The sequence below is a fragment of the Gambusia affinis genome, linkage group LG04 (assembly GCF_019740435.1).
Source record: "Gambusia affinis linkage group LG04, SWU_Gaff_1.0, whole genome shotgun sequence".
NCBI classification, from domain to species: domain Eukaryota; kingdom Metazoa; phylum Chordata; class Actinopteri; order Cyprinodontiformes; family Poeciliidae; genus Gambusia; species Gambusia affinis.
The window spans coordinates 11737954-11754693 of record NC_057871.1 but is presented as its reverse complement, the minus strand read 5'-3'; the positions used below and the strand labels follow the sequence as shown (position 1 = coordinate 11754693).

General features: G+C 41.4%; 1 protein-coding gene across 3 annotated transcripts in view; it reads left to right on the top strand.

The window, feature by feature from the left end:
• Positions 1–16740, top strand: part of LOC122829518 (trinucleotide repeat-containing gene 6C protein-like) — a 53519-nt gene that overhangs the window by 22554 nt on the left and 14225 nt on the right. For 2 of the 3 annotated variants that reach the window (XM_044114126.1, XM_044114125.1), the window contains exons 4-13: positions 1105–1497; positions 10452–12875; positions 13303–13506; positions 13978–14141; positions 14263–14340; positions 14550–14607; positions 14751–14893; positions 15006–15152; positions 15911–16051; positions 16260–16379. In XM_044114126.1, the coding sequence (XP_043970061.1) occupies positions 1105–1497; positions 10452–12875; positions 13303–13506; positions 13978–14141; positions 14263–14340; positions 14550–14607; positions 14751–14893; positions 15006–15152; positions 15911–16051; positions 16260–16379 (3872 nt within the window). The remainder of the gene's footprint in view (positions 1–1104; positions 1498–10451; positions 12876–13302; positions 13507–13977; positions 14142–14262; positions 14341–14549; positions 14608–14750; positions 14894–15005; positions 15153–15910; positions 16052–16259; positions 16380–16740) is intronic. The other variant, XM_044114127.1, reaches the window with a different exon arrangement.

Here is a 16740-nt window from a genome sequence, read left to right as displayed (position 1 = left end):
GAGCGAAGCAAACTCTCCCTCTGCCTCGGTTTGACACTGATCTCACTGGCTTGAAAAACTTAAAGACCCCTGTGAGCGCTTTGTGTTTCTGCCTGGATTTTTCAGTTTATTTCAGGCATGTGAATTTGATCTCCTGAGGAGACATGCATGCAATGTAACTATGAAATTATGCTTCCTATTATTGCTTCCTGTCTGCTGCAGCGGGTAGTCGGCTTGACAGCGCCTCCACTTTCTGCCGTGCTTTTAGACTAGCTCTTGGCAGGCTCTGCAGAATGGCTCTGCACTCAATTCATTTTAGCCTGCAGTGTGCCGGTGTTGACCTGTGTGTTCATGTCACTGTGTGCTTCATTACTGCAATGTAGGCCTCTAAAGGTAATAATGCAGACTCTCAACTAAAGGTGGGAGATATGGACTTAGTGTTTTGTGGTACTATTATAACAATAAAGATTATGATAAAGCTTAAAATAACAAAACATTTTAATCGATTGTAAAAAATAATCTTTTATAACATCCCTACATTTAGCATTAAAAAAACTCTGCTTGATATTTATGTGTGAACTCTCAGGCAATATCCAGGTCAGACCTTTTCTTTTTATCACTTTGCTTGGTTGGTTGGTAGCTGTACAGGTCCGTCTGTCACTTTTCTGTCCAGCATCGTATTAGTTGGCTGGTTGGTCACAGTAATAACAGGGTCACACTCAGGCCCAATCAATAGCAGGATGCGTCTTGGCTTGTGTGTGTGATGACGGGTAGCGCAACAAAGGACTTTGAAAGAAGAAGATGGGAGGTTTCTGCTAGTTATAGATGTTGGCAGAATAAGCTGACCTTTTCAAAGATTCTTTCTCTTCAGCCTGATTGTAGATTTAAATTTTTGCTCCTTTATGAAATAGTTCCATGTATTCACTCTGGGAACTGAATATAAATTCACTCCATACTTTTCATATGTCAAGGATGCACTTGTGTTTGAAGTTTCTGTTGTAACGTAGCAATACATAGAAAAGTTAAATGTAAAACTCTGTATGACACAAGATCGTTTCCTTCTACTCTGTTGACATCAATTTGCTGCCTCTGTTACCTGAAATGAATGCTATTGTATCTGTCCAGTGCCAGAGCCTGTCCCCACTAAGCCCAGTCCTGGTTCATCTCACCACCTCCAACCCTCCAGCCCCACGCTGCCCCTCTCCTCCTTCTCCACCTCTTCTTCTGGCAATGGCAAGGGCCCCCCATGTGGTAGCCAGGTCCTGACTCAGAGCCTGCCCCTGCAGCAGTGCCACTTGTCCTCTGCCAGTGGCCGCTATCCGCCCAGAGAGGTGCCCCCGCGCTTCCGTCAGCAGGAGCACAAGCAGCTACTGAAGAGAGGCCAGCCGCTGCCCGCAGGAGCCTTTGGCGCGCTCACCCTCCCTCCTTCCTCTCCCTCCTCTTCACCCTCAGCGTCTTTGTCGTCATCTGCTACGACCCAAAACTCTGCCACGTCCGCTACAAGCAAACACAAGCCAGGTTTGTGTCAGTGTAGTCGGTTTATGTTTCCGCTTGTTTTATTTCATTTGTTCGGTGCTTAATATGCTTGGGCTTTTTTTTCCAGAACTTTCAGTTTGATTCGTCACTCTTTTGAATGTTGGACGTTCATTTTCTATTTCACCTATTTGTGTATATTTGTTTAACTGTTGAGCATTTTTTCATTATTTATTTGTTCATTTGTTTGGATTCCGTATTCAGTTTTTTCTACCTTAGACCGGGGGAAAAGGTCACTTATTACAAGATAATGACCCCAAATGCAGTCAGAGTGGAAATGGAATGTTTTCAGTCCAAAAATATTCATGTCAGAATGGGCTAGTCAAAGGCTCAATTTTAATCAATCTGATGCAGGGCTTCACAATTCCTCTTTGAGCTAATTTGCTCAATGTCAAGACTTGCAAAGTTGGTGGAAACATATTTCTTAATACTTGCAGCTACAGTCGCAACAAAAGAGGTTCTGCAGAATTTGTTTTTGTTTTTGTTTTGATCTTGCGTTCGGTATGTTTAAAAATGTGAATATTTTTATTTGCAAAGAAATTTGAATACCATCATGTTCTTTCCACTGCACAATTATACACTGCTTTGTGTTAGTCTCTCTCATAAAAATCTGAAAAACAAACCATCAGAGTTTGTTGGTTTAAATCTGAAGGACATCAAGGGCTGAGTACTTTGTGTTAGAAGCGCCTCTGACGATATGTTAAAATTGTTTCTGTCAAGTTATTCCAAGCCATTTGAAAATGTTAGTCATCTAGTGAAAATGAAGAAGTTTAGCAATGCTGTGACCTTCTTAGCCAGGGCTAGACTTTTAATGAGTTCCCTGTTGGCTCATAGGATCAGATCTGCTGAACTTGCCTCAAGGGGCTCCTTGTGAAGTGTTTGTTTGTATTTGTAAGTAATGTCTTAGTGTGAGTTACATCCGCGTTAGAGCCCGACTTCTCTTCTCTTGCATATTAGCACTGCTGTTAACCTTTTTCCGACTAAACATTATTATCTAAAACAACGTTTTTGTTGTCATAAATGTATGAAGAGTTTTCAGTCTGCACACTGAAAACTCTTTCATCTTCCTCCATTAACCTGCTGTCCCATTGAAGACTTGAATGGGATGATGCGTAGCTCTGTGTTTTTGTGGTTATTTCTTTAAGTGGGACCTAGTGTGAGCCCATGCTTGGTTCTTACTTTAGCTTCCCTTGCTTGTTTGTTTGTTTTTTTTTCTTTCTGTTTTTTTGATCAGCAGAGCTCTGCCACTCTGTTCTGCCTTTGATTACCGGCTCAACGTTTGCTGTGAGCACACCGAGCCCGCTCTCTGTAAACAGAGCTGCCTTGCACAGTCACCGAGTCATGAAAGCAGTGCAGAGCTCTATGTTGTTGTTCTTGTGATGAAGCTGATGATGCCACTGCCTCAAACGGAAGCCTAAATCCTATGTAATCGGTAGCTGAAGGCCTGTTTATTTAAAAATAGTTTTTCTGGAGTGTCTTGGTTATGCATCTGTTGGATCATTTGCTGAAAATGAATTCCATTTATGTTGATGTATAAATATTTCCAGATTGTACTCTGCGACTGTATGGTGTCCTCAGCCGGAACCCAAGATCGTAGTTTGGCTCCAGGCTTTATTCTCAGCAGAGAAGCAAACTGTTTAATCCTTGAAAGTCAAACAAAGATGTCTCTCCTGTGGGATTAATGCTAGTTAAGATGCCTCGGTTCGATGTATTAACCTATAATGCTTTAGTGCAGCAGTTGTTGTCCTGCTTGGCCTTCACCTTGCTCTCATTTTTCCCAGGGGTCTGCTAGGAAAACAGCCTGTGGCAGGGTTTCCCCCTCCTTCAGACTCTTGGTTTTGTCCTAAGGGCTTCCGAGGCACAGTCCGTTGTTTCTTGTCAGCTAATAGCCTGCAGCCAGCAGCCTTGTTGTTGCATCAACTGTTTGGCTGTAAATTACAGAGAAGACACGGTAGTTCAATTCTGTTTTATTTACTCGTACATTTGATTTTTTTACATTGTGCTTCTAAGTTGCAGAAATATTACAATCTTAAAAATAGTTAAGATTAGGGGTCATTTTAATTAGTTAAAAAGTACATATAGAAAAAGCATATATGTCAAGTATGTATTAATACATATGTAATTTTTGTTTTCTTTTACATTTAGTTCTTGTTTCTGATTGCTCCCAAGGATTCTGCAGGGTCTAAAAAACATAAAAAGTCTAATTTGTAAGAATCTGAATGTAAGGCCTTCAAAAAGTCACCAATATGTCCAGATTTTCTTAAAATGTCAGACAGGGTGTGAGAAACAGAATCTGTGTATTTCCTGAATTTCATCATCATCCTAAACATTCACCTGGTTATTATTTAAGTGAGTTATTAAACTAACATATTAAGTTATGAGTTGTAATTCACATGGGTATTGAATTTCTAAGTTCTTAAATTACATTTCCCAAAACTTTTAGAAACCCTGTGGTCTGAAGCTTCAGAATTATGCTTTAATTTATGACATTCTCAAAGTAAGATTTCACAATTAACACAATCATTTAATACAACGCACTAAAAAGCGGACATATCTACTGCAACATTGATGATATGTAAAACAAAAGTAAGACAAGTACTTGTGTTTTATATATGACCATAAGTACTTGTCTCACAGGTTTGTCAGACTTAACTGCTTGGGTAGAGAGTTTTTCCTCTGACATCACATTGAGAAGTCTGTTGGCAATCAGGACAACTTTCTAGAAGACTTTTGAGATTTTGAATCTTTTGAACATTTTAAAACTTTGATTCCTATTTGGGACAAGAGGGACTTTATGATGCAACCGATCAATGTTTAACTTCTGTACATCTTTCCATCCCTCCAAGGATAAACGTGTGATAAATTGGGTGAGATGCAGGGCACACTCTGGTCATCAGTCCATCACAAGGAAACAACCATGCTGATACACATATGCACACGCCCTCATACATAGATGCCATTTATGCAGAAAAGGACATTTAAATAGATGAAATACCAGAAATAATCTAAAGCATTCATTTCTTAAATGTCTTTTAGATGTTTTTCTAGTTTTACTTTATTTGTTCAAAATTCAGATGAGCACATAAAAATTTCAAAGCTTCCAGCTGGCTGTCAGACAGCCTCACAAAAACTATTTGGGCACCTGCTTTAAATTCAAAGGCATTTAAGACCCTCACATGACCTCTGCCCTTCAGAATGCATTCAATTGTCCTACCAGACAGATAGCCCTCCCCCCTTCGTCCCTTTCGTCTCTCTGTCACACCCGCTATTGCCATGTCTCCAGCTGACCTGGGAGCATTAAGTGGTCGGAAGCGGCTAGCAGCCGTCCAGACGGGCGTCCCACCGGCAGGTGCTGAAATGGCCGTCTGTTAGGAGTGTGGGAAGTGCAGCGGGAACAGCTGGTTGCCCGTCATCCAGACAGAGCACACAGCCAGAGGGTCACTTTGTTTAAACACTCAGCCCTTTCATTTGCACTTCCACACCCCCCTCAACCTGTTGACTTAAAACTAAGTGTCTGGGTTCTTTTTTTTTTTTTTTTTTTTATTTCTCAGTTAAATCTTTGGGCGCTTGCTTTTAATTAAACTGTGACTAACTGAACAGTTCAGACAGATCCCTCTTATACCAGTTCAGCCTGACTTTAAGGGTGGGCATTTATCGTACCGTTTGTCATTTATTGTGAAACTTTTCTTAAGATACAAATTTTGATTTATTGCTGTTCTCCCTTGTTTTTCCAACAACAGCATCAATAAATATCAATAAAATTTAAAATAAATATATATACAAAGCTGATTTCAAATAAGAATGTTTTTCAAGACCGTAATTTATATATGTAGCGCTATGAATGCTGTGCCTTGCATTTACCTAAGAAAGAAGTAAAAGCCTTTATTATGTTTCTTATTATAACAATAGTACTACAAAACATTGTGATAAAACTCTGTGTATATCGCCCGCTACTCTGATGTCTTTAAATGCCGTCTGCTTTGTATCAGCAGCTCTTGGTTGTTTGCATGTTTTTAAAAGTGATCAAATATTCAGATGACTGCTTGGCCCTATTGAAGCCAGGGAGGTATGGATTGGCCCTTGTGCTCACGCTGCGACGCACTCATACCCACACAAGTGCGAGAACCCCCCGGTGGCTTCATTAACGTCGACTCAGTCAGGGAAACCAGAGAAGTCGTTGCGATTCCCCTCTTGTAAGTTCCCCCGTCTCTCAGCAGAGGTAAACAGACGTGAATGATGAGCTTTTTTTTCACGCTCTCTTGAGACCATTCCCTCACTGTCCCCTTTTCCTTCTTGCTTCCGGAAAAACAAGTACATGCCGTCCTTGAGTGAGAAGCCAAGAGGGTCTGTTAGCGGGACAAAAGAGTAATAAATGTGCCCCCGCTTGCTTTTGATTCTGGTTTTATGGGATTCTACAGCTGAGCTTGAGCCGGATTTCAGTGTCAAACGGAAGAAATCAGTTTGTTGCTCCTCTTATTCTCTCCCTCATTCTCCACTCTGAATGAATGAACCCCTCCCCCCAGGTTCTCCTCTATCTTTCTCCCCGCCCCCCCTTGCCCTTACGCGTTCTGTCACCCAGCGTTTCATTTCATTTAAAGGGGAGGAGACGACATTTACTTCTTGGCAGAATGCCCATTTCTGTGATGGCAGCAAGTCATCATTATATGAAGTTCATCTTTTGTTATTTTTGCCTCAACTCTGCATGGCAGCACACGGTATCACTGATCTTTGATCATCATTGATTGTTTGTGCATCATTAAAAACACTTCAGATTCATGCAGAAATCAAGCTTCCACTCATATGTGCACACAAAGGCAGACCTGGTAACCAGGTGAAGCTAGAGAGGGACCTTTTGTTTTTCTCTGTTTTTCATCCGTTCATTTAGAGGTCATAATCAGAGTCTGCCCTTCTAATTGCAACCTGAATGAGTCTAGAAGCGCATTATTCCACATGACTGCAAACGCTAGATGGAAATAATCGCCTTCAGCTCTTTGTTTTTGTTTTTTTACATCCAACTTGCATTTGTGCTGTTTTAAATCAGCGATTTTTACATCGGCGATTTGCTAAGAATTAGCAAGACCTTTTTGGAATTTGATGAAGGACTTATGAAAACAGATTTAGCTCAGTCATGCGGCAGATACTCTTGATTAACTGTTTACATAAGATACAGAAAGCTAATACCTTCACAGGCTGCTTTGCTTGTGCGCCATGCAGCAGACATACTAACACGCTGTCTGCTCGTGCCCATTTTCTTCATGGATCTGTGCAATGTCTGCAAATGCTGGTGCACCTTTCTCTGGGTATTTTTCCATTCTCCCTCTCTCTCTCTCTCAGACCGACTCTTTTTTTTTTTTTTCTACCAGTGTAAGCACCGTCTCCTCATGGTTCTTTTTTGCCTTTTGTTTTGTAAGCTCTTTCTTTGAGATTTATGTTATATCAGATGGGAGGGATTAAAGAACAGCAGCCTGTCACGTAACCTATTTTTGCATCCTTAAGAAAACTGAATGTGCAAATGAGGGAAGAAGAGACGCAGTCTGGGTGTGGGGTTGACTGAACCAAATACAGATTTCCTTTTTGTGGCAGCGGCTGAGCATCTTGGATGCAATCCAGCTCTGATAAAAATGTCTCATTGCTCGTCTGAACGCTATAAAAAGCTACCTTAGCTGAAAGCGGGAAGATGGCATGATATTAAAGACTGTCATGATTATTATTTTTTTTTTAACTAGACGCCTACAAGTCACTGAGATGCTAACGTGTAAAAATTTAAAGGCTAGCTGTTTGGCTTCTGTTTGTTGCAACAGGATGGCACGTGCAAATGATTCTCAAATCTTTTTGTTAGAAGATGGTAGCATCTATCAAATTCTTTTGATTTAATTGCAATTGGTATGTATTGATAATAGCTAGTATATTCTCCTTTAAGGAAGCACTATGCCTCTATTTTCGAAAAACAAAAAACTACCTAATTAATTATACTAATAAAACATAAAGTAGAAATGTATTGAGTCCTCGTCCAGTGCTTCAGTACACTATGCCTAGATGCTGTAAAACCACCCTACGTTGCATCAGTCTTGCATGGTTTACATCAGTTTGTTATTGTGTTTCATTTAATCTATCTGATATCCATCCTAGATATTTCACCAGAACTGTTTTCTGCAGATACATCCTCCTTAAATGTTGCTTTAATTGGTTAAAAATGCATTCTTCCAAACAGGTGTAGGTTTATATTTGATTTCTGAAGATGACATGTGCATCTTTAAGCTCACTCCTTGCTCTTGCTGACTGTTTTGATCCTGAGCGGTTTGCTTTAGTTCTAATTGAACATATTTACTCAGTTTTTCTTTTTTATATGATTTGTTGATAATTCAGCTCAAAGCATTTTTCTGTAATGCTCATAACATTCAGTGACAAGGATCTGCAGTGTCTTTAACTGTGAAAGTCACGATCAAGGGTGAAGAACAATCCAAAATAATTAGATCAACAAAATATGAGACAGTTTTTCAAAAATAGGCCAAGGAAAATGTGGCTTCACAACTCACTGGGGGGCAGCTGGGATAAAGTCCCTGATGGCACACCAGCAGGTATCAGGATTTTTTTTAAGGGACTTCTAGTTGGGACACAAGGAAATTGGTTCTGGAGCTGGATGGAGATTCTTAATATGCATTAGAACAAATTTGGTTGGAACAAATCGCTGTTATTTATCAAATATTTACTACCTGTAACTTTTTTAGAACTTTCATAGCATTATACTTTAAAAAACAGACACAAATGCTAGATTTTAATTTGCTTAATTTGGTTTTGAAATTTGTGTTTGCCTTCTTTTCTGCTCCTTTTTAAGGCTGAATATTTATTGTGCAGAGGTTGCCCCTGTTGTAGGTATTTGTCATGTAAGCTGTCCTTAACTGCTGCTGTAAAAAGCAATCACTGTTAAGTGCTCATAAAAACATCATACTAACAGAAGCTTCCAATTTCCATTCAAGCTACAACAGCATTTAACTTTTTTTAAAAGAGAAAAGCATAATCATTTTATATGGTTCCCTTTTTCTGATTTGTTGCAAACTGCAGATTTTTGTTAGCAGGTTTACATATCAGCAATAATGCCACCAGAGGACAAGAGATACACAAGGACATGTCTTTATTCTGAGCTACCCTTATGCCATGCATCTTAGTATCTTAACACAACAAATACTCCACAATTTCTGTAGGAGTCCACATACCTCAAACAAATCAACATTTTCTCCTCATCTGCAGGAATCATTTTGACCTGTTCCTCTAAGAGTTATTTTAGCTGTTTTGAAATGACCACAGTGGTCTGACTGTCAGATGAAAATTTCCGGTAGAGAAACGGTAAATGTAACTTGTTTTCTAAATCAGGGAATGATCAAACAATCAGTGTAGTTAAGCCAGTGAGGAGTTTTTGTTTTATTCCTTACAGATATTTTTTGTATTTTCATTTGGAATGAGATGTTTGCTTTTTCATTTTCTGAAAGCACTTTTGTCACTTTTTACTTTAATTACACCATCTCCTGGTTTGATGTTTGAGCCTTGTGCTTTTGCAGTATTTCATATGAACTCAGATAAATAAGTGCTGCTCCATTTCTCTCTGGGTTTTATTCCCATCTTTGACCTTTTTGCTGGTGATATTTATATATTATATCGCATTCAGTTGCCTGCGGCTGGCCTAGCGGTCCTGGTGTTTGCATACTGGATCAATAGTCTCCCTGCTCTCGCCCACTAGCATTAAGAAGATTATTGATTAGCTGCCCCCCAATGATTGATTACCCTTTTACACCATTGACTTTATGTATTATTAGTTAAGCCCCCATCCCCATCTGATGGACGCTTTTGTGCTCCATAAATTTGCTTGCTGCTGATTGCAAACCTGCAGTAACCCTGAGGTAGCTGCTGTGTAAAAACAAGAAAAAAAGGTTAGTTGAATACTCTTACTCATATATGGGTAGTGAAAACAAGTTGGAGAAAGACACCGTTTTTGGTTTTAATACCATGAAGCTAGAGGAGGAGCAGAACCAGCGAAGCATAAGGAGTGATGGATGAGAAGCCGCCTTGGTTTCATTCCAGTAAATGAGGAGCGTTCCACTTGGTCTTACCTTCACAGGGCCAGCCAACAAAGCTCCGATAGAGACTGATAGGCCTCTTACTGCTGGGGGTTAGGAGGAGGGGATGGAAAAAAGAGGGAGGAAAAAATTTGCTCTGAAGGTACATTAAAATAACTGATATATGCGTATTCTAAAATAATAGGACAGAAGAAGAATCAGCTTTTAAAAGAGAGGTGAATTGAAGGATTTTATACAAGAGAAACTAAAAGGATGGGTTTTAGAAGAGACAAGCGCCTGCTAAGTGTTTCTATTTGGTCCACTGCACAATTGTGGGAATATATGGATATGCCATAGTTGATATGACATGGAACACGCTTGACTGTACATTCTGATTATGTGATAAATTTTACATAGTGGCAGTGTGACCATCTCTGCCTGTCAGGGCAGATAGTTTGCATTAATAAACCAAGGAGATCAAAATTGGTTCAGGCAACTAAATATAGGCTGACGGTGAACCTTGCTGTAAAACATGGTGTTCCTCAATTTAATATAATACATTCTCTTCACCATAGAACAATTGTCCCTCCCTATTTTTCATCCTGTCTGTTAGCAGGGTACATTATATTGAATTCCTTCATATTTCAAGCTTCTAATCATAGTTTAAACTAAACCAACAACCAGCAGCTTTTCTCATGACATTTTGTTTTTACTTTCTTTTCAGTATTGATTGATTTTGTATCAAGACATTGTGTTATATTCTTAATCTCCATTATTATTCTCAATTTATGTATTTATTGGAATTCCATACTGTTAATATTTTATGTCCTTGAATATCTTTTAAAGTCACGTCTCCTTAATGACTTTCTTTTGTCTCTCTTCCCTCAGACATATCCCTGCTGAGCAGCTCTGGTGCCCAGTATGAGAAGTCTCATTGGGGCACTTCATTACCTGTTGACGGACCTTCCAGTGCCAACAATTGGGACAAAGTGATCATTGACGGAAGTGATACAGAAGCTTGGCCATCTATTAAGCATAATATTGACTCCGGCCAGCCATCAAACCCAGAATGCTCCTTGGGCTCAGCTAGCTCTAACTTAGACACCACTGCTGTCGCTTCTGGAAATAGGAGTGGTCTTCTGAGTATGGCCGCAGGTGCCACTGGCCAGCAGGCCCACTATAACTCTCTCAAACCAAACGGTACCATGATGACGGGACCTGTGTCAACCAGCACGTTAGCAGCTAGTAGAGGTTGGGGTTCAGATGGGAAACAAGATGGCATGAATGGTGGAAGAGTAGCAGCCCCCAGTAACTGGGGATCAACTAATTTTAACTTGAACCTCAATCCCAATGCCAACCCATCGGCTTGGCCTGTCTTGGGACATGAAGGTGGTGCAGGAGGTGTTAATGGCCCCAGCTCTTCGTCTCTCCCGCCAGGCATACATGGAAATGGAAATGTGGGAAACGGGAATGCGGACAATGGCGGGGGGAGTTGGGTCAGCATGATAAGTGGTAATGACAATGATCAGCAGCACCTTTCAACCAACAAAAACTTATCTTTTAATATGGAGCCTGCTAACCTTAACACTGATGGACCAAACTACACTAAACAACAACAAGCTCAGGAGCCTATGAGCCCCATCCACGGTCTTACTGGATGGGGTGGTCATTCACCCACTGAGTCTTCCCAGCTCAGTGGGGACAAAACAGGCAGCTCTGTGTGGGGTGGAGGAGAAAACAAGATGACAGAGTCTCCAAAAGACTCGGACTGGGACTCATCTCCCTCTGGAGGGCTTTCTGCTTGGGGCCGCCAAGGCAGTGGTGGTGGAAGTAGTGGCAGTGGTGGCTGGGGAGACTGGGGAAAGTCCTCTGGAGGTGGGGATATATCCAAAGGCTGGGACTCGGTGGATGCTGGTAATTCTGGTCCAGGTCAGGATCACCAAATGAGTTCATGGGGCAAACAATCAGAGACAGCTCCAGCGAGTGAGGATAGCGGAGACAGCAGTGAAGGGCGATCCCGATGCAGAGACAGATCCTCCAGCATGGAATTTGCCCCTCTGCTCCCCCGGCAGGACCTAGATCCCCGAGTGCTGAGTAACTCTGGTTGGGGACAGACCCCCATCCGGCAGCACACTGTATGGGAGATGGAAGAAGCCAATTCTGATGATGGGAAGAGCACTAGCAGCTCAGACACCGTGGGATGCTCCAGCTCTAATGGTGGACCCTCATCAACCAATGGAGGTGCTATTAACCCAAACATTGGGCCCAGCCAGAGGCCTGGATCTGGAGGAAAAATGGACAGTGAAGGGTCATCCTCCTCTGGTTGGGGCGCTCCTCCACCGCAGCCGATTCAAGCTGGATCAGGATGGGGGAACCCCCCACTTTCAGCAACCAAAGCCCCAAATGGCACAGCATGTGGCTGGGGAGACCCTTTACCTTCCAGTGGTCCTAAAAATGAGGACAGCTCATCCTGGGGTTCTGATGAGAAGTCATCTAGCTGGGATGATGGCATGATGAAAAACAAACCTAGCAGCTGGGGAGAAGGCCCCAAAAACTCTCATAGCTGGGGCAACAGTAATGGGGGTTCCAGTGGTTCTACCACAGGCGAGTGGGGGGCCACAGACATGAAGAAAAATGGTTCCTCCAGCAGCATGTGGGAAGGAGAAGGAAGTAATGGAGAAAGCAGTGGATGGAGTGAAAGCCCGAGAGGAGGAACCAGAGGAGGTGGGAGCTGGGGTAAACCTACTCCTGCTGTGAGCAACAGCAACTGGGGAGAGACCCAACGCACCAGTGGCCCAGTGCAGGGAGGCTGGGGCTCTGCAAAGCCCCAAGAAAGCAGCAGCAGTGGCAGCAGCACTGGTAGTGGAGGCTGTGTCAGCATTGGTTCCTGGGGTGGTCCTGGCTCGGTGAAGCAAAGCAACCCTGGCTGGGGAAACGCTAGCAAGCAGGAGCCGGGCATGGAGCCCACCGGTTGGGAGGAGCCCTCTCCTCCCTCCATCCGCCGGAAGATGGAGATCGATGACGGAACATCAACTTGGGGTGATCCCAATGTCTACAGCAAGACCGTCAACATGTGGGATCGCAACAATCCAAATAACAACCCAGGCAACAGCGGCCCACCACCCAGCAAGAATGGTGCAGTAGCAATGATCAATAATAACAACAATCACTCTCACCACATGCACCACCATTCTCACCATGGCCAGCCCCCAAGTCACATGCTGCACCAAGGAAACAACAATGGGTCACCAAATAATGCTGCCTCTCATCCGGCTGGGGGACCCCAGGGTAGACCGCCCCTTGCAAATCCAGGTACTAAAAACAGTTTTAAACACCTCAAACGATGCATTTGATTATAGTTTGATATTAAAAGTGATAAAAATTTGGACAATATTTATAATAGTTTTTTCTGGCTAATGCTTAAGACCTAGAAAATTAGCTTTTATTCTCAGTTGAAGTTTATTTTTTCCTTCTTTATCATCCTATTTCCTGGGCTGTATGGCAATAAAAATATGGGTCTTCATAAGACCTTGTGGTAGCCCATTTATAAGTTAAAAAGTCAGTTCCAATAAGCCTGTGGAATGGATATACAAATAAGGTAGAGAAGTAGAACTCTGGTTTTGGTTGCCAGAAGTAAGATCTTATGTACAGTAATGAGATCTGATGAGACAAGATGTGAGCCAAGACTTCTTTATTTAGCTCTGTTTTCTTTTTTTAAATTAATGTACATTTCTTCCAGGTTGGGGAGAGCTTCCCAGTGTCCAGCCCAAGCCGGAGCCTGCGTGGGGAGAGCCAGCAGCTCCAACTTCAGCTGTTGACAATGGTACATCAGCATGGGGGAAACCCCCAGGTGGTGTTGGAGGATGGGGAGACGGTGGCCATGAGCCACCTGGCCCTTACGTGAGGTCAAATGGACACACAGGTTCTACACCTTGCAAATCAGGTAAACTATTTGTCAAACTTTTTGCTTTTAGCTAAAGTTATATATTCTACACTTTGCTGTATATGTAACCTGGGAATTTGCTGGAGATTTAGTCTTCAGGATGACACTCAAAATGTGTATGCATCTGTTTTTTACTTCAGGGATTTCAAATTGTAGTCAGAAGGTGTTTGTCGATGTTCCTTAAGTGGCGTGTTGCTAAGATTAAAGCAATTCCACGCATCAATAGGTTGTGGTTGTTTTTACTGCTGGGTGAAACTGTTTGAAACTGTAGAAAGGTTGCTGGGAAAGGTAAAGATGGCAAATGGCAACAGTGGCACCTAGTGGTCCGACTAAGAACAACCAGCTTGACACCTTTTGGAAACGGAATGAATCATGTTAATATGAGATTAATGAAAAATTAGAATCTTAAGGTATTTTTTGTTGTTGCTGTTGTTACTATAGTTCATTTATACATTCAATGCATGGTTTCAGGCCCCAAACCTATGCAAGATGGCTGGGGAAATGGAGAAGAAATGAGCATGTCTACCAGCCAATGGGACACTGAGGATGGGGATGTATGGAACAGTCCCACATCGCAGGACAGCGGTTCCTCCTGTAATTCCTGGGGCAACGGACCCAAAAAGTGTCCAAGCAAGGTCAGAGAACAAGCTTCACTTCTGTGTGAAACGCAGAAACACTTATCTGTTATGCTTGTTGTTCTACTGATGGAAGTGTTAGTGGAAATGCATTGACTGGTATTTTGCTGGTATTTCACAGGGGAAGATCGGCAGCAAGCAAGATGAGGCTTGGATCATGAACCGTCTGATTAAACAGCTCACTGACATGGGCTTTCCGGTATGAATGCATTGTTTAAGTAAACAAAATATATTGCAAATTCTGAGGTAGAAGTAGTTATTTTGATCCCCCCAAAAAGAAGTACATGCAGTTGCATCACTGCCTTTCTATGCAGTTTTTGTTTTTAGTTATTTTGCTTTGAATTAGTCGGGGGGGGGGAAACAGGTTTTTGATTAGAAAATGCATCATATATTCTTCTTGTATTACAGAGAGACCCTGCTGAGGAGGCTTTGAAGAGCAACAACATGAACCTTGACCAAGCCATGAGTAAGTTTAGAATATTTCTCTTTATTGTGTCAAAATTATACACTTTCTTCATTTTAGGTCAATTAAAAACTGCTAAATAGATTTATGTTGAGGAACTGATTTTAACCCTGGCTGTCTCCCACCATTCTTCTGTCTCCTTGCAGCTGCTCTCTTGGAGAAGAAGACAGACCTGGACAAGCGGGGTTTGGGGATGTCTGACTACAGCAATGGGATGAACAAGACCCTAGTGTGTCGGCCCTCCGCTCTCTCCAAAGACCCCTCTGACCGCAACACATTTCTTGACAAGGTGAGAAAACAATTACCGGAGCAGTCTTTACACCGAAATGATGAGAAAACGTTTTATTTTGATCTTCTCACATTCTCCTTTCTGATTGGTTGTGGATTTGTTTGTTCTCCAGGATAGCGTCCTGTCAGATGACGCTCCCCCATCACCATTTTTGCCTTCCCCCAGCCTGAAGCTCCCCCTGCCCAACGGTAGCCTTCCTGGGCAGGGTTTGGGACAGGGCAATCCGGGGCTGGCCATGCAAAACTTGAACAACAGACAGGTACATTAGAGGAAGCATTTTCTGTTTCAGTATACAATGTAGAGTACTGTTTTCAAATAAACAAGAGAAAATAAAACACCTGTATTTTACAAGTTGTGCTTAATGGTTTTCATGCACTGCAGTATAATCAGATATCAGTGTTGTATCAGAACAAAAAAAGCTGTATTTAACTGCATACCCTTGTGAATCGAGTTAAAGGTTACCAATAGTTTGCCTAAGCATTTTGTATCAATGCAAAATTGTAGTTAAATGTAAAAAAATACAGATCTTTAGTTTTTATATTTGCAAATAAATTATAAATCTTAGTTTTCCAAGCTTTTGAGTGTGTTTCACAAACTCTTCATTGACTTTAAATGCATTTATTCAATTCATTGATTGATCTAATCTGTCCTATAAAGACCAGACAGTTTTACTTACCATTTTCTGTTGTTTTGTTTGCTCGAAATGGTCAGATATGCTCAGATTTCATTACAGTTTACCATCTTTGTTTTTTGATATATATTTTTTTTCTGTATTTACTTCATTCTTTGATCCACATATTTTTAGAAGTATGTTGTTAACAACATTGGCAGCACCTTTGTCAGTTTTTTTGTCCCGCCCTTTTTACTTTCAATGCTTTTAAAATTGTTGTTAAATGGATTTGTTGACCGGTTCAGCATTTTAGTCAATTTCTGTTGCTATTGTTTGTGCTTTATTAAGTACTTGTGCAAGTGGAATTTAACTGAATGTTTCTGGGTTGTTATCTGCTGTACTTTCAGATACCCAATGGAATGTTTGGCGGTAATGGAGCAGCACAAACCCGGGCCATGCAGCAGCAGCCTCCTCAGCCACCAGTGCCACCTCTCAGCTCCTCCCAGCCTAGTCTACGTGCTCAAGTGCCTCAGTTTCTCTCCCCTCAGGTAGACACATGACATTTAACATACGTATAAATAGATTTATATTATATATAATAATTTTGTTCTGGGAGTACAGACTGCTGCATTCCCATGATAATAAAAACTGATGTATTAGTTTGAATCTCCCACTAGGTGGAGCTGTTGTGTTTTGCTGTTGCCATTTTTGAAGCTCTTTTTCTGTCCTCCTTCCTCACTCCTCTGTTCCTGTCAGGTCCAAGCACAACTCTTGCAGTTTGCAGCAAAAAACATTGGTCTTAACCCTGCACTTTTAACCTCACCAATAAACCCTCAACAAATGACCCTGTTGTACCAACTTCAGCAACTGCAAATGGTAAGGCTTGTTTCATTTCATTCATTGTATTTAAAGCAGAGCTGATACACAAGATGCACAAAATCTATTTATTACAATTTATAAGAATAAAAAAATACTGTTGAAGTTAAAATGAAACGCTATTGGTTGATAAAACCGCTAATACCATTACCATGTTAAAACTACACAGAGGAAAAAATGCATGTGAACATAATCAGTGCCCACTTAAAAGAGGAAGCTGGATGTAATGCAATACATTTAAAATGTATATTTGGAAAAAACTCATAGCAAAGAACTAGACACAGATAACACAGCAATACATTTTCTATCAGACCTCCCTTAGGTAAAGAATTTTATATAGAACAACTGAAAAGAGAATATA